The sequence below is a fragment of the Dromiciops gliroides genome, chromosome 3 (genome assembly GCF_019393635.1).
Source record: "Dromiciops gliroides isolate mDroGli1 chromosome 3, mDroGli1.pri, whole genome shotgun sequence".
In the NCBI taxonomy this organism is placed as follows: domain Eukaryota; kingdom Metazoa; phylum Chordata; class Mammalia; order Microbiotheria; family Microbiotheriidae; genus Dromiciops; species Dromiciops gliroides.
In genome coordinates, this window is record NC_057863.1 from 644835979 (window position 1) to 644854382 (window position 18404).

Genomic DNA, 18404 nt, shown 5'->3' on the forward strand with positions numbered 1-18404 from the left:
AAGGAAGCCATTGGATCCCTGGTGAAGAGGAAGGGCAGTTCTGTTATGAGGGACCACCAGTGCAAAGATGTGAAGGGGACTTGAGCGGTAGAGGTGACATGGGCAGAACCATGCTTTGGCAGCCGGGTAGAGGAGACCAACTAAAAGGCTATTATAACAATCCAGGGGAAAAGAGATGGGGGCCTGCCCCCCTTTGTACCCACCAGCCCTCCTTTCTCCATCTTTGTCCTCCAACTTCCTCTCTCTAGAGATCCCTTGGTCTTTCCCTTCTGTCCCCAAATCTTCCGTTTGTCCCCTCAGCCTCCCCCAAGTTTTGGCCATGGCTCTGGCCCCTGGTTGGGGGACTACAGACATCTGCCCCAGCTTGCCACCCAGAGAAAATACTTAGGAACGTTCTAGCAAAGGGAGTGAGGCCCCTCCCAAATCTGCCCCATAACCCAGAAACCTCCTGGGGAGCCGTGTTTTCAGAGGGAGCCTGGTCCAGCAAGGGGAGGGGGAAGGCCCTGAACTTGGCCAGCATTGCCCCCTGCTCTCCCTCCTCCATCTGTCCCAGGGATTAGGTGGATTAAAGCCTCAATTAATCTACCCCCTCCCTCTCATAAGGGGAGGGGGAGGAGCGTCCTCTATGACCCAAGACTGGTCTCTCTGGGACTCTACAACACTGCATGAAAAAGGTTTTCATGGTATAGTAGAAACAATACTAGTCTTGGGCACTGCAGCCATGTCCTTGAATATCCTTTTTGTGACCTTGTATCTTAAACTCTCTGCACCTCGGTTTCCCCGTCTGTAAAATGAGGAGGTTGCCCTGGATGGCTTGCTACCCCTTTCTAAGTTCTCAGTCTAGTAATCTGGACACACTACGGAAAGGCCAAGGGACTTAATTGCTTTTTAAATATATGGGACAAAACCGAACCCTGGGTCTGGGTCACCTCTCAGAACAACTGTGCTTGCATTTGTATATTACAGGGTGCACTAGGGATGAGAGACAGGAAGCTCAAGTCCTAGAACCCTAAATCTGGAGGTGAAAAGGACCATTTTCACAGGCAGAGATGCCTAAAGTTGCAGGTAAGAAGCTTCCTGTGCTATGTCTCTGCTCCTTGGACATATACAAGTCTCTGACCAGCGTCCTTTGGAAAGCCCAGTCAGCTGGGAGTACCTGACCATGAAGGGCCTTTCTCCACAGCCAGGCTGGTCTGGTTTTTCTGCTGAGTTCCCAGTTGTCACTGGGGCAGCTACAAATGTTCTTGTTTCAACAGGATGGGGACTTGGTGTCCCCATTTCCCAGCAGGCTCAGCCACCCTTCCCTCCCCCAAATCCCCTCCAACCTGCTGAGAAGGCCCCAGGGACAGGCCAGGCTAAGAGGATTGGAGCTGGTGTTTGCAAAATTAGATCATGGTGGGGAGGGAGGGAGTCTGGGCTGGTTTGTGGCCCAGGCCGACCTGGCTGCATATGTTAAGGAGATAGCACCAAGAAAGATGTCTGAGATAGAAATAAGGTGCCATAGGAAAAAGGGGTGGGTGGTGGGGAATATAGCAGTTGGAAAGAGATGGAGCTGGAGAAACAGATAGGAAAGGTTGGAGACCATGGAAGCCAGAAAGGTTCAGAAATAAGAGGGATGAGTAAATTTAAGAGGTAAGGACATGGGGCAGTTAGGTGGCGCAGTGGATAGAGCACTGGCCCTGGAGTCAGGAGTACCTGAGTTCAAATCCCGACCTCAGACACTTAATACTTACTAGCTGTGTGACCCTGGGCAAGTCACTTAACCCCAATTGCCTCACTTTAAAAAAAAAAAAAGAGGTAAGGACAGACACAGAACTAATGAGGAAGGTCCCTGGCCTCCCTTCTCCCCTCCCTCCATCCCCTTTACCTTCCCAATAAACCAGATTCTCAAGGGTCATTTTGTTTTTTTTTTTTTTATTGAAATGGATAACATTGTGGGGGAGGAAAGGTCCTCTCACTATATGCTGACTCAAAATAATTATCTAGGTGGTAAATTGGGGCAGGGTGGGGTGGGGAGTAGTGAGGCTCTGGGAAGGAATAGGTGAGGACACGCTCTCAGGTCAGGACTTCTCCAGATCCTAGGGAAATGAAAATGCCCTGAGGAAAAATGGGTCTGTGAGAAGGGCTAACAAGTAACTGGAAATATGTAAAGACACACCCAAGGATACACACTCTTTGGAAGGGACCTTCCGGGTCTGCTGCAATCCATTCTGTGTCTTCAGATGAGGTCTCCATACATTTGAAACCACATCCTTTGACTTTCTCTACCTTCCAGGACCCCACACCCTTTTCGGGTCTTCTTATACCATGTTCCTAGGCCGGCCTCTTTGTTGTTCCTTGAAAATCCATATTCCCAGCTCTCCCTTGCCCCAACCTCACTCAGGACTTCCTTCAGGACCTAGCTAAAATGTTGCTTTCTACAAGAAACCCTTCCCAGTCCTTATTTGCAGTGTCTCCCCGTGGCTGACCATCTCCTATTCATCTTCTCCATGGTTGGTTTGTACAGTGGTTCCCATGTTGTCTCCCCAGTTAAGACTACAAGGGCAGGCCTGGCTTTCATATCCTTGGCTTAGCACATTTTTCAGTCATGTCCAACTCTTCATGACCCCATTTAGGTTTTCTTGGCAGAGATACTGGGCATGGTCTGCCATTTCCTTCTCCAGCTCTTTTACAGAGGACAAAACTGAGGCAGACAGGGTTAAGTGACTTGCCCAGGGTCACACAGCTAGGAAGTGTCTGAGGCTGGATTTGAACTCAGGAAAATGACTCTTCGGGACTCCAGTTCATATGCACTATGGTGCCACCTAGCTGATACATAGCAGGTATTTATTAAATACCTTTAGGGACCATCTAGTCCAAATTGCATTGCAGAGAAACCGGGGTCCTCATCCAGACGTAGCAGAACCAAGAAGATGAATAGTGATGTCTAAGCCTTCATGTCTTCATTTCCCTCCTCCCACTTGCAGACACCCCGAAGCAAACAGCCTCAAACTCTCAGATCAACCAATGACCGAAAAATGAACTCAACAACACCCCAACCAGGCTCCCCTGATGACAGTAACATGGGGTGAAGTAAGACCGTCCTTCATGGCTTAGCAAGAACATTCCACCAACTCCAAGCTCACCTACCACTTCAAAAGAGCTTAACAACTTTTCCCAACATTTAAAAAAAACACCAAGCACAGCTGGGTGGTGCAATGGATAGAGGCACCAGTCCTGCAGTCAGGAGGACCCGAGTTCAAATTAGACTTCAGAGATTTAGTAGACATGTGACCCTGGACAAGTCACTTAACCATGATTGCCTTTAAAAACCAAAAACTAAGCTCCCACTGCTAGATTTCCTTAATTTTTCCTGTCTCAAGAGTCTGTGGGCCCCAACTGGCATGAAATTCCAACCCCCCTCACCCCCCCAGTTCTTGGCCTATGTACAGTTGCATTGAAGGTGGTCACGGTCGGTGAGGTTTTCATGATGGGGCTGTCTGCGGCTGAGCCAGCCCTTTGAAGTTCAGAAGTTTGTAGTGTGAATTTCTGTGGGCTTTTTGTTGTTGCAGGTTGGGAAGATTTCTTGGAAGGATTCTATAAGGTTACTTTCCAGTATTCTATAAGGTGACTTTCCAGGTTCAGTTGTTTTGTTTTTCCTGAGCATCATTTCCCGTAATTGTCATTTTATTTAATTAATTAATTAATGGGGGGGGGGGGCGGCCCTGGGCAGTGGGGGTTAAGTGACTTGCCCAGGGTCACACAGCTAGTAAGTGTCAAGTGTCTGAGGCCAGATTTGAACTCAGGTCCTCCTGAATCCAGGGCTGGTGTTTATCCATTGTGCCACCTAGCTGCCCCCAATGTAATTGTCATTTTAAAAGTAGGAGGGATCAGATACCACCATCAAGTCCAATCCCCTTCATTTTAGATTTGAGGAAACCAGAGTCTTTGAGATACCAGGAACTAACTTGGGCCAAGGTCCTACATGCTGTAAATGGTATAGTCCAGATTCAAAAAGGGTGCTGGCGCCCCTTCCACTTCAGCACCAAGGAGAGGTCACTTGCCCAAAATTTCCTACTTGGGTAGGGGAAGGGCAAGAAAGTTGATCATCTAAGTTCTATTGGGGGTAGAGCCCATGACCTTTGAGAATTTTCATTTCTTCTAAATCATAGCATGTTAGGGTATCCAAGATCCAAAATCAAGATCCTTATTTCCAGGCCAAACCAAAATAACCTTTTCCTTCCATTGTAAGCTTGCTAGTAATGACCTTGGGGACCAACTAGCTGCACCCCCCAAAAAAAATTTCGTAGAAGGGGAAACAGATGAAGGAAGGAGAAGAGGATCGTTTAAGGTTACAAAGGTGATCCATGGGCAACCAGGATCCTGAATCCAAATTGAAAAGTTCTTTCCACCAATCAGAAGGAATCTTAGCAGGTTCAGCTGGAGAAGGGAAGGACCTAAATTCTCCCTTCCCTCATCTATAACACCTGGAATTTCCATGAGCCCTGATCCTTGTAATCCAGGCAATCAGCTGTTGTGCTAAAATTGAGTTTCCAGCTGGGGTCTTTGTAATCCAAGCAGTCCACGGGGCTGAAGCCCAGGCCCCCAGCCCCAAAACTCTGACCTGACAGGGAGGCTGGCGACTGGCCCAAGTGGGGCCCCATGCCAGGGGCAGGAAGGGGGCTGAGGGAAGAACCAGGTCCGCCCAGCTGAGACCCCATGGGTGAGAGGTAGGGACTGCAGTCTAGACCCCCAAAAAATGAACTAGAACTCCCATAGGGCGAGGAAGAGGCACTGAAGGCTGCTGGGGCTGGGGCGTAGGTCAGCGCATAGGAAGAGGGGGCAGCAACAGAAGCCCCAGGACCCCGTTGGGTGCAGACAGACGAACCCCCTGCGGCCCCCATTGCTGCCAAAGGGTCTGGCAGAGGGGAGAGGGCAGGGCTCCAGATGGATACTGATGCTGAAGGAGGAGTGGTGGAGGGAGCTGGAGCTGGGCTGTAGGGGCCTGGTGGTTCTGGCCCCGGCTCTGCTCCACCTCGGGGTGGGGAGATGCCCTTCTTCTTGGCGGGTCGGGCCTTGGATGTCCCTCCACCTGCTGGCTGTTGCTGCTGCTGCTGCTGTTGTCGACACTTTGCTCGGCGGTTCTTAAACCACACCTGGAGGGGAACAGGGAGCATAGGATTTAGAATGGGAAGACCAAGGCAACTTGGTGGAGTAGACTGGGAGTCAGGATGCACCTGGGTTCAAATTCTTCCCCTTCCCCTCCCCCCACCCCGGGCATTTAATGGGGATGGCAGCCATGGTTAGGTGACTCAGGACCATTTCCAATGAGATCAAGGTGAAAGGCAGACTTCAGGTTTGAGGACAAGGGACTCTGCGGTAGAAGGGAGTGCAGGGCGGGGCGGGGGTTGTCATTAAAGTCTAGACCTGGACTCGAGATTCTGGTAGATTGATTTTGCCTGCTACATCCTCTCTCATGAAGATATCAGGGTACCGAGTCTTGGCAAAAAGACCTTCCAGGATGTCGAGTTGAGCGCGAGTGAATGTGGTCCGCTCTCGGCGCTGCTTCCTGGGCGTCCCTGGGTAGGGGAAGATGGCACCAGTCAGAAGCCACATGGGGAAACTAGGGTTGGGGGGGCCAGGCCACCACTGTCCTATCCTCATCCTTTTCCTGTCCCCTTCCTCTTCTCTGAGCCATCTGTTTTTCCCTTCTGTAGCCTCTCCTTCCTCTCTCATCTATTTCTCTTGTTTCGCCCCTTTTTTCTCTTCCTCCTCTTTTCTTTTTATCCTTTCCCCTTCCCTCATTCCTCCTTTTCCTTGCTTTCTCCCCATGCTCCTCTCCCCGTCACCTGTCTATCACTCCTTGTTCTCCCTCTTCCCCTTCCTCCAATGACAGGATATGAAAGCTGGAAGGCTCACCTCAACAACCTTGCCGGGATCCCTTCAAATGGAGCTGATAGATCAGAGCTATATAGCCCATCTTTGGAGTCTTATAGCCCTCCATGGAGGAGGAGCCCACATGCCTCAACTCAAGGCATCCAGTCCACCCCTTGACAGCTGCAATTGTGAGTTTGCCCTGGCATCAAACCTAGATGGGGCCCTTGATACCTTCCATCCAGGGCTTCTGGATTTGCCCACTGGGGGCCAAGCAAATAAAACTAATCTCTCTTCCAAATGATGTCCCTTCCAATCCTTGAAGACTGGAGATCTTTTTCTCCTCAATCTCCTCTCCACCTCTTTTCCTTCCCCAATAGAAGCCATAGGATATGGTGGAAAAGAGGTTTGGGAGGGGGTGGGGCAGCTAGGTGGCACAGTGGATAAAGCACCAGCCCTGGATTCAGGAGTACCTGAGTTCAAATCCAGCCTCAGACATTTGACACTTACTAGCTGTGTGACCCTGGGCAAGTCACTTAACCCTCATTGCCCTGCCAAAAAAAAAAAAGGAAGTTTTGGACCCGAGAGTCTGAAGACCTGGCTTCTGGTCCCCTTGACTTGTTTGGGCATATCTTTCTTTTTCTTGCAATGGGTCTCAGAGTTCTCTCATCTGAAAATGGGGATAGCATCAAGTTCTCAAAGAAGACTCTAAGGGGGCAGCTAGGTGGCGCAGTGGATAGAGCACTGGCCCTGGAGTCAGAAGGACCCGAGTTCAAATTCGGCCTCAGACACTTAACACTTACTAGCTGTGTGACCCTGGGCAATTCACTTAACCCCAATTACCTCACTAAAAAACAAACAAACAAACAAAAAAAACAAAACAAAGAAGACTCTAAGAAGACAGTGAAGGTGCTCTGGGATAAGTCTAGATTTAGGAGCCAAAAGACCCTTCTCCCTGAGAAAAAAGTTCTCATAACTTTCAGGAAGTCTTTAGTCTCTTCTCTGGCCCTCGACTTCCTTTCTTTGAAAAATGAAGACTTCAGAATTTTGAGAGTTGGAAAGGAAGCAAGCAGCCAATTAGCCCAACCCTTAACTCAAAGAGAACACATGGCTGAATTCCTGCTGATGGAGAATCCCCACTTTTGGAGAGGTCTCATCAAATAACTTTTCCACATGTTTAAGCCCACCATTACCCAGTGCTCTCCCCCTCTATCTTCTGGGAGCTACTGTAGTCGTTCACCCAAGAGCAGTTCTAACTAAGCTCTCCCTTCCCCCAGGCTCAACAACCCCAGTTTGCTCATAAGGCATGATCTAGATCTTCATTGTTCTGGAAGCTCTCCAATTCATCAATGCCCTTCTCTCAAACTGTGCCTAACTGGATAAAATACTTCAAATACACTCATGTATTGGGAAGAATGTCTCCCTAATCCAGCACAATCAGTCAACAAGTGTCTGAAGTCCCAGTCCTGTTGCTACAAACCCCCAAAGTCCAGACAGACCCTACCCTCTGGGAGCTAAGGTCCCCCAGAGTAGAAAAAACTTGCCCATAGATAAGTAAACACAGGACAGACACAAAATGAATACAGAGCAGTTTAGAGTGAGATGACTGCAGGTGAGGGAAATCAGAAAGCTTCGAAGGGTACTAGGGGTGGTTGTTCCGGGGGGAAGGAAGACAGGAATAACCATTCTCTATTATGTGCCAGGCATAGAATTCTATTAAGCAATTTACAAATAGTATGGAGTTTGAGCCACCAAACAAAAAAAAAAAGAAACCGAAAACACACACACACACACACACAAAAGAATTTGATCCTCACAACAACCCTGGGAAGGTGCTGTTAAGATCTCCATTTTCTGGATTTAGGAGGTCCTGAGTTAAAATCCAGCCTCAGACACTTGACACTATCTGTGTGGCCCTGGGCAAGTAGTCACTTAACCCTCATTGTCCTGCCCCCCCCCCCAAAGATCTCCATTTTACATTTGAGGAAACTGAGGCAGAGTTTGACTCACCTCAGGGTCACACAGCTAGTGTTTGAACCTGGATTTGAACTCTCACCTTCCTTACTCCAGGTTCTATTCCTTTCAAGTGTAATCAGCCACTAAATCTCTCAAAAGAGACAGATGCCATGGACATGAAACCAAACCTATACTAGGCCAGTACTAGCCAAGTTGGCCTTTGACAGGCCAATGGGCACAGGGAACTGTTAATGAGCTTGTAGTCCACACAGCTAGGTGGCCAGGCTTGGAGTCAAGAAGATCGAAGTTCAAATCTGACCTCAGACACTAGCTATGTGACCCTGGACAAGTCACTTAACCCTGTTTGCCTCAGTTTTCTCAGCCATAAAATGAGCTGGAGAAGGAAATGGCAAACCAATCTAGTACCTCTGCCAAGAAAACCCCAAATGTGGGGTCATAAAGAATCACATGTGACTCAAACTCAACTCAGTAACAGCAGTCCCTGCTAACTCCCACATCCTTTTCTGGGCAAACTTTGGTCTGGCCAAGCCTCCTGCACTTTTTGCATTTGGGAAGGTGATTTTCCAAAGCATTTTCCAATCAATCACCGGAAGATTTTCTAGGGTGAGATCTTTTGGATTCTAGATTCGATCATCTTTATCTACTATCTAGAGGCAAACAGTCACTTACAGGTCTGATAAGCAGATCCAAAGTCTTTCGTAACAATAGCTCTCTTCTTAACTCAGGACTTCCGGACCTAATCATTCAACAAACACACTGCCCTAAGTTACTAACATTCTCTGATTTGCCAAATCTGATGGCCTTTTCTTTCCTCAACCTTCTGGACCTATTGGGCAGCCCTCCTTTGATCGTGAAAAACCCTCTTCCTGATATACTAACCCTCCTCTTTTCCTACCTTCCCTGTGCGGATCAGAGGTACCATCATCTTCTCAGTCACTTAGGTTAGCAACTTGGAAACCCACGTCTAACCTTTTACTTCTCACTCTCTCATCCCGCATATCCAATCTGTTGCCAAGTCTTTGTAACATCTCTCACGTACATCATCCCCTTCTCTCTTCCAACACGGACACCTCTCTGGTGTAGGCCCTTATCATTATCATTTCCCCACTCAGGACAAAGAGAATTAAAAGGGGTTTATTCTAAGGACGGCAAAGTAGCAATACTTTGATGGACTGAGTTATCTGCTCTATCCCTTCTAGGAACAAATATAAAATCCTATATTTGATGTTCAAGGCACTTCCAGCCTCCCCACCACCAATACTCAGCTTCAGTGACACTCTATACTGATCCTGGTTAGGTGCTGGACATTTTCACTGGCTATTTCTCACATCCAGAATCTTCTCTATCCTCATCTCTTCCTTAAAGTGCCTACTAAAATCCCACCTTCTTTGTACAGATCCCCAGGCTTGCTGAGCTAACAGTAGGTGCTTAATGAATGCTTGTTGACTAACACAGGCACAGATCACTTTAAAACTCCACTAAATACTTCCTTCCACAATGATATCAATTTATCAGTGGTTACTCTTTGGGTATATCTGGCTTTTCACCCAATCCTACCATATTTCTCCATCTTTTCCACAACACACACACACACACAGACACACACACATTGCAAAGAGAACATTAGAATCTGTCAAATCTATAAGCAAATTCTAGCTCTGGCATTTTCCTGAGCTCCCAGATTAAAAGCTTGGACTACCTGTCCCACCAGGGTTTGTATTGATTACTGTAAGCCCAGAAATATTGACAACAAGATTGCACGAGTGCTCTTCCCTCTTTGCCCTCCTTCTGGTATCTCCCCTTCCATTTCCCCTATGTTCTTTGAAATCCCTTTTAACAGTCAAATGGCACAATGGATAGAGGACTACCCCGAGTTCGAATCCAGAGGCAGCTTCCCGTTTATCTACAAAAGGAGAACAATGTCCCCCCTAATACCTGTGTGACCCTAGGTAAGTCACTTAACCAGCAGCTTCAGTTTCCCACTTGAAATACAAAAATAATAGCTCCCGCCTCACAGAGTGATAGTGAGAATTAGAATTAGGCTGTGTTAGTGATTATTTTTTGATCACATCCTCTCTCCCTCAATGAGACCTATCTTGCATTTGCTCTGCTCTCTTTCCCATCTGTTTCTCACCATGCCTCATCATTTCTGTTCTTTTCCAGTCTCCTTCCACAGTCCCTTTTTCTCTGCTTCCTCTCTCCTTTCCCTTCCCTCAGAGTGTAGCTTTGGGAATCACAGTGTCTCTTGACCTCAGTCTGTTCCCTAAGTTTGGGGCAGCAAAACTAAACAATTTAGAAGGCAAAGGGGATTATAGAAGTCTCTCTCCCATTCAGAGTTTGTAAGGACTAATTTAACGCATCTGTTACCAATTTCCTCCCCTCCCAGGGCATACTTGATCCAGTAACTCACCTGAGTAGCCGGCGGTAGTTGTGCCATGTAGAATCTCCAAGGCAGGTGCCGCCAGGGCCAGTGCATTGACTGAGTAATGGGGTGGGGGCGACTTGAGGTACGAGGACATCATGCTCCCAGAACCAGGGATCCAGGGGTCCAGGCTGAAGGAATGGTAGGAGTGGCTAGTCAGGGTGGCTGTAAATCAGCCACCTCCAAGCAGTCAGGGAGGAGAAGAAAGCAGAAGAGGAGAGGGAGACTGTAGAGCCCCTCCCTCAGGAAAAAAGGTCTGGTGGTGGGAAAGCACCTAGCAGGTACACAGACCCAGAGACCTGGGGAGAAAGAGGAAGAAGGGAGGAGAGGGGCTTAGAAAGCTACATCCAAAGGAGGAGAGATTCAGAGACCCAGGGCGAGTCAGAGACTTGAACGAGGAGGGATGGGAAGAGCCAGAGTTAGCAAGAAACCTTCTGGATGAGATAAGACACAAGGAGAGAAATTCAGAGATATGGAGGGAGACTCCCTCCAAGAAAAGAAGTGTTCTCCAGCTTACAGCCAGTGAGTACGTGTTTGCAGCATAATGAGTGATTTAAATACAATCACTGAGGGCTAGCCGGGCAAGACCTGGACCCTAGGGGCCCCACCCAGTCTGGCCTGGAGGGCTAGGAGGGAAGCCCAGACTACGTCCATTCCCTTCTCTTTCTCAGAATCTCTCCTTTGTCCAGTCTCCATCCAAACCCTTCCAGCCGACATAGAAACACTCCCTCACTGACGCCGAGGACAGAGGGGACAAAATTAAATACTCCCTGTCCTCGGGAAGCTTCCCATCTAATGATCTTAAATCCCTCGTGTACCAACTGTGATTCCTCTGACTCTACCCATCTCTGCTTTGTCTCCTCTGCCTTCCAAAAAGTCTCCCTCTCCCAGTCTGTTCTCCAACCTCTCCCTGGATCGAAGTCTCACTGTTTCTCTCCCATTGTCTTCCCTGTCCCCAGCCCACCTGGTTGCTCTGGGTTGGTCTCTCTTTCTTGTTTTAACCTCTCCAGGGTCTCCCTGTCTTCTCTACCCTCCCCCATTAGCTGGTTGCTCACCTGCTTACTGGCCAGACTAAGTTCAAGGGCCCCCCGGATAGGGGCAGGGGACCAGCTCCCACAGTCAGCTGGGAGTCGGAACTGCAGAAAGCTGTGGTCACCCAGGCCCTGGGGATTTTAAGCTTGGTCTTTGAGTGATGTCACCCCAGCCTGGCCTGGATCCTGGGCCCTAATCCTGGGGAAGGCTGCCTCTCCCTCTCCCTGGCACCAGGAGGTGACATTGGGAAGGGGGGGGGGCGGGTGGAGAAACCAGCCGGTCCCTAATCCCTTCCCTTCCCCCCACATTGACCTGGCAATCAGGGCTGACAGGGAAGGGAGAGGACTGGGGGATGGGGCAATTGCATCCAGCCCCCTGTCTCCACCAGAAGGGCAGGCAGCCTAGGCTCTGACCTGGCCCTGCCGGGTCTTCCACTCCTTCCCCTCTACGTTCTAGATCCTAACTGTCATCCATCCCCACCCACCCCAGTGATCTGCCATACCTCTGGTGTCCTGGGATTCTTATTCTTCTTAGAAAAAAGCCTGAAGAAAACCCAGTACACTAGTCACTTAATAAATGCTTGTCAATTCGCCATTATCTCTTACAAGTCAGCCTAACAAATCTCCTTGCCCAAATGCCATACTCATTCACCCTATTACCTATGACCGCTCATTACTCCACTCCACGTCTCCTGGCCTACTTGCAAGTTTGCCCTCTCTAAACCCCACTCCAACTGCCTAGCCTCTTGTGCCTGAAAGGTTCCTAACCCTTACCTCCAATAGACAAGATTTCTTTTTAGCTTCAGCAGACCTACCACCTCTTTTTAAGAGGCACTTCGAAGTCCCCTCCCCTTTTGTACCGACTCCTCCTCATTCCTTTATTTTGTATATGTGCCATATTTATACCTCACTGTCCGTACAACCTGGGGACCTGGCATTGTCGTTTGTGTTCATATCGAGAGCACCTGATGCAGCCTTATCAGGGACTTAACCATTTCTCCCAAGAATGAGGAAAGGGTCTTTAAAGATCTTATGGAACTCAGCCCCTGGATTGGACAGAAGTAAATGTTAGAGAAGTCACTTGTCCCAAGTCCCACCAGCCATTGGTAGGTAACAGAGCTGAGGTTTTAAACAGGTCCCTTTATATGCCAGTCGCTATCCGTGCCTTTTCTAAGATAATAGCGGCAAGACTTCAGGGTCTCTCCAGCCTCCCTGCCTGTTTCACTAGCCCAGACATGGGCTGTGCATCTGGGGATTAGGGGCAGGCAACACAAGCTCTGAGGGAACTGGGACCTCATTAGCTGGAGTGTGTATATGTGTGTGTGTGTGGCAGGCGAGGGGGGGCAGGGAATAGGCAAGGACAGAGCATGCCCAGCTGAAGAGGGAAGGGTTGCTTCTTAATTGGAAAATCCTTTCTTGGAATAGAAGAGAGATTAGGCCTGGGATAGAAATAGGAGGTAGGAAGAAGTAGGCCCTTTGAGGATATTCGGGTAATAGTGTAGTTTGGAACCCCCCCCACCATAACACACACACACACACACACAACTAGTGCTTTGGCATCACCCGGGACTGTTTTTTTTTTTCATCTCTAGCACTCAGCCCAATGACTGGCACATAGTAGGTGCTTAATAAATATTTATTCATTATTACTTGAGACTGGAGGGTGGGAAGGTTTGGGGAAGAACATAAATTAATTTGTCTAGAATTAGGAAAGAGCATAGACTCTTTACAGTTTGGTTCCAATTTATGGTTCTAGACTCTCTTATTTCCTCTCTTTCATCCCATAATCTTTCAGTTCCGCTAAAGAGGAAACTCCATCTCCGGGCTTTACATAGGCTTTCTCCCATACCCAGGGTGACCTTCAATAAATTCAATTCAATTCAGTAAACTCTGGGGATTTAAAAAAATTAAAAAGGCAAAAACTAGTCCCTGCCCTCAAGGAGTTTCCAATCTAATGGAGACAACATATAAACAAATATATACAAACAAGGTGTATACAGAATAAGTAGGAAATAATTAAGGCACAAGAAGGAAGAGAGGCTTGTGAAAACTGGAATATGGGTAGTGGGAGTGGAGAGAGAGAAAGCCCCCAGCATGGGGGGGGTGCATGAGAGAATGTCCAGAATGAAGAGTTGGAGGGTCCTATTCTTGGAACAGCCAGGGGGCCGGCATCACTGGATCAAAGAGGACATGTTGAAGAATAAGGTGTTAGAAGACTGTAAAGGTCAGCTTCTGGGGCTCCTAGAATCCGGTGCTTCCTTCTCTCTCTCTCTCTCTCTCTCTCTCTCTCTCTCTCTCTCTCTCTCTCTCTCTCTCTCTCTCTCTCTCTCTCTCTCTCTCTCTCTCTCTCTTTCTCGGCAATTGGGGTTAAGTGACTTGCCCAGGGTCACACACAGCTAGTAAGTGTTAAGTGTCTGAGGCTGGATTTGAACTCAGGTCCTCTTGAATCCAGGGCCAGTGCTCTATCCACTGTGACACCCAGCTGCCCCCAAAATGTAGCTCTCTATTCATCTTCTGCAGGAAGCATTTTTTGATGATGCACTTGCCCTCCTCTCCTCCCAACGGGCCTCCCCAGTTTCCTATCCCTCCTCTTTCAGTCTGGGAGTCAGGAAGACCTGAGTTCAAATTTCACCTCAAAAACTAGCTGTGTGTCCCTGGGCATGTCACTTAACCCCACTGGATCCAGGTGGCCCTGGAGAGGGTGAGGCTGGTGACTTTGCACAGCCCTCCCTCATTTAAATCCAATTTCCTATATACTATGGTCCTCTTTAAGAACAAAGGACAAACAACATTGTATTTTTGTATTTGTGTGAACTTGGACTCCTTAATACAATGAATGGGAATCCCCAGAGGGCAACCCCCAATCCCTAGCACTGCCCAGAACTGAAATTACAGTCTTGAATTGTATTCACTGTCATTTAATCCCACCCACCCCCCACTTCCTGTCTTATTTTACAGTGGAGGAAACTCCACTTGTTCTGGTTCAGGGGTGACCAACTCTCCATGACTCCATTTAGGGTTTTCTTGGCAGAGATACTAGAGTTGTTTCCTCCTCCTGCTCATTTTACAGATGAGGAAATTTAGGCAAGCCTGGTTAAATGACTTGTCCAAGGTCACACAGCTTGTGTCTGAGCTGAATTTGAACTCAGGTCTTCATGATAAAATCACCAACTCACACTTGACCCACCCACACAACTTCTAAGAATAGATTCTCCTCACCTCTATGCCTCCAGGGTAGGGTGGGGGTAGTGAAAGGGGGCGGTTGATTAAATCCGGTATTTTGGCTTCAAGTTTAGCCCACTTTGAGATTAACTTTTTTTTTTTGGTGAGGCAATTGAGGTTAAGTGACTTGCCCAGGGTCACACAGCTAGTAAGTGCCAACTGTCTGAAGCTGGATTTGAACTCAGGTCCTCCTGAATCCAGGGCAGGTGTTTTATCCACTGCACCACATAGCTGCTCTGAGATTAACTCTTATTAGTGATTTGAGATCACTCAAATCCTAGAAGGAATGTTTTGATATATATAGTCCTTGGTACCTGTCTTTCCTCCCATCTCTGAAAGGACAGCCCAGGGCAATATAGAAGGAAGAAGGGGGTATTTATATCATTTATATTATATAGGTGAGAGCTTGTAAGGGACCTTAGAGATCATCACACAATGCAAAGTGTAGTACAAAGAGAGAGACTGAGGTCCAGAGAGGAGATTGGAGGGAGTTGAAGAGTAATTGAAAGAAGAAGTGGAAAGAGCAAGAAGATATATATATATATATATATATATATATATATTTTTTTTTTCCCCCTTTGGAGTTTGGGTAAGGAAAGGACTATAGAATGCTAACTTGAATGAGGCTGGTTAGAGTCTAGAGAAAGTTTTAAAGAGAGGACTTGAAGCCAGGAGGAATGGAACCAGTAGGTGGACTGAAAAAAATTGAGGTTGTAATCTGCTGGAGAAAACCAGAGATGCAGGATGGATGAAGGGAACACCTAAAGGAGCTGGCCTCAGTGTGAAGAGTCACATCATTGTCAAAGTATAGGGAAAAGGAAGAGATGGTGGCGAATGAAGTCCAAGTGTTTTGATTTTGAGGGAAATGAGTAAAATGACCTCAATTTTCTCACTCAAGAACCTTGATACTAAGCTGAGAAAGTGGGGGGGGGGGGGAGTGTGGGAGAAGAAGGAAACATTTGACACTGCTTCTGGAAGGAATAAAAGCACTGCCTTGTTGTAGTGAAGGCCTGACTTCAGCTGGAGCACTGTCAAAATAACGTGAGGAGGGGGCAGCTAGGTGGCACAGTGGATAAAGCACCGGCCCTGGATTCAGGATTCAGGATTCAAATCTAGCCTCAGACACTTGACATCTACTAGCTGTGACCCTGGGCAAGTCACTTAACCCTCATTGCCCCATCAAAAGAAGAAAGAAAAGAAAAGTTAGGCCCAACAAAAAGGTTGGGGGGGGGCGGGCAGAATATTGGGAGAAAGGGGGAGGATTCAAAAAGGGACAGGACTAAATTTTTATTTTGCTTCTGCTTTCTCTGTAAAGGAGAATGACCTTTGCACTGGAAAGGATGGAACAGAGTTGATAGCACAGATAAAGAAAATGATAACTGTCCTTGATGAAATTAATTCACCTGGACTAGATAACTATATCATACCTTGCTAGAGAAAACAAACATTAGGCAGCTGAGATTGATTGCTGGGCCACTTTCAGGGCTAACTTTAAAATCCCAGAAAATGGAAGAGGTCCTACAAGGTGGGAGAAGGGCAAATTTTGCCCCCATTTCCCAGAAATGGGAAGAAAACAGAGTCTGACAAAGGCCAGGGAGCTTGCCTCTGAATCCTGAAAAAATTTCAGAATGCATTCCTTTTTTTTTTTTTTTTGGTGGGGCAATGACTTCTTGCCCAAGGTCACATAGCTAGTGTCAAACGTCTGAGGCTGGATTTGAACCCAGGTCCTCCTGACTAGAGGGCCAGGAGCTTTATCTACTGCATCACCTAGCTGCCCCCAAGAATGTATTCTTTTTTTTTTTTAACAAAGTATTTTTCCCCCGTTACATGTAAAGATAGTTCTCAACTTTTGTTTATACAAGCTTTCCAATTTCAGATTTTTCTCCCTCCCTCCCCCCTTCCCTAGACAGCAGGTAATCTGATATAGGTGTTTTATATACATATATATAATAGCATTAAACATATTTCTGCATTAGTCATGTTATAAGAGAAAAATCAGAGCAATGATGAAAAACCTCAAAATAGAAAAACAACAGCACCCAAAACAAAAGAAATAGTGTAGTTCATTCAGCATCTATACTCCACAGTTCTTTTTTTTCCTGGATTTGGAGATCCTCTTCTATCATGAGTTCCCTGGAACTCTCTTGTACCATTGCATTGGTGAGAAGAATCTAGTCCATCACAGTAGATCAACACTCAATGTTGATGATACTGTGTATAATGTTCTTCTGGTTCTGCTCATCTCACTCATCATCAGCCCATTCAAGACCCTCCAGGTTTCTCTGTACTCCTCCTGCTCATCGTTTCTTACAGCACAATAATATTCCATTACATTCATATACCACAACTTCTCCCATCATTCCCCAATTGATAGGCATCTCCTCAACTTCCAATTCCTTGCCAACATGTAAAGAGCAGCTATAAATATTTTTGTACATGTGGGTCCTTTTCCCCTTTCCATGATCTCTTTGGGAAAAAGACCCAAAAGTGGTATTGCTGGGTCCAAGGGTATGCACAGCTTTATAGCCCTTTGGCAATACAAGAATGTATTCTTTCCTTTGTTTTTGTTTTGCGGGGCAATCAGGGTTAAGTGACTTGCCCAGGGTTACACAGCTAGTAAGTGTTAAGTGTCTAAGGCTGGGTTTGAACTCAGGTCCTCCTGAATCCAGGGCCGGTGCTTTATCCACTGCAGCGCCACCTAGCTGCCCCCAAGAATGTATTCTTAAAGGTTTGGTTAGCAAAACAGCTAAGCACTTCTCAGAGGCCATGATTACAAAGAACAAGCACTGCATCCTGAAGAACAGGTCAACCTTGAGTCCTTTTTTGACAGGATTACTGAACAGGATGAGAAGGAATGTTATAATTGAGTTTACCCAGGTCTCATCCAAGCCTTCGACAATGTATTTCATGGTATTATTGTTTTGTTTTGTTTTTTGTTTTTTTGGCAGGGCAATGGGGGTTAAGTGACTTGCCCAAGGTCACACAGCTAGTAAGTGTCTGAGGCTGGATTTGAACTCAGGTCCTCCTGAATCCAGGACTGGTGCTTTATCCACTGTGCTACCTAGCTGCCCCATGGTATTATTGGAGAAAGGATGGGAGGGTGTCAACAAGACAGTAACAGCACAGTGTAGACTGAAAGTGAAGGATTGAATGAATAGGCTCCAAGAGTAGTCTTTTTTTTTTCCTTTTTTGTTGAGGCAATTGGGGTTGTGACTTGCCCAGGGTCATACGGCTAGTAAGTGTTAAGTGTCCAAGGCCGGATTTGAACTCAGGTCCTCCTGAATCCAGGGCCCATGCTCTATCCACTGCACCACCTAGCTGCCCCCCTAACTTTCTTGAAAATCCAGCTTCAGGGGAATGGCCTTCTTTCCACAGGAAGCTTTTCCTGATTGCCTGGCTGCTAGTATCTCCCTCCTATACATTAACCTGTACTTCTACATATATTGGTGTTTATCTATGCACAGGCATATTTATATTGTATATACTGTGCAGCCCCATGTGTTCACACTCACATATACCTATACTACATACAGATATACATAAAGAATTCACAATAAATACAAGGCAATTCTATTTATAACACAAATTCTTTTTTTTTTTTTGGTGAGGCAATTGGGGTTAAGTGACTTGCCGAAGGTCACACAGCTAGTGTCAAGTGTCTGAGGCTGGATTTGAACTCAGGTCCTCCTGAATCCAGGGCCAGTGCTCTATCCACTGTACCATCTAGCTGCCCCTATAACATAAATTCTTAAGCATTAAATCTATAAATCCATATATATTGTATAGATATATAAACCCATATCTGTACATGCACACATAAATGTATATGTCCATATGTATATGTAGGTACATGTGTTGTTTGGTCACATCTGCTTCTTGGAGACCTTATGGACCATAGC

At 46.9% G+C, this 18404-nt stretch overlaps 1 protein-coding gene across 1 annotated transcript; it reads right to left on the reverse strand.

The window, feature by feature from the left end:
- Positions 1-3887: 3887 nt before the first annotated feature.
- On the reverse strand, positions 3888-11434 carry LOC122750707 (homeobox protein otx5-like). Its single transcript, XM_043997497.1, has 4 exons — positions 11308-11434; positions 10241-10383; positions 5407-5558; positions 3888-5135 (listed from the first exon to the last, which is right to left on the reverse strand). Exons 2-4 carry the CDS (start codon positions 10350-10352, stop codon positions 4458-4460), a joined length of 942 nt encoding a protein of 313 aa, XP_043853432.1. The 5' UTR covers positions 10353-10383; positions 11308-11434; the 3' UTR covers positions 3888-4457.
- Positions 11435-18404: the final 6970 nt, after the last annotated feature.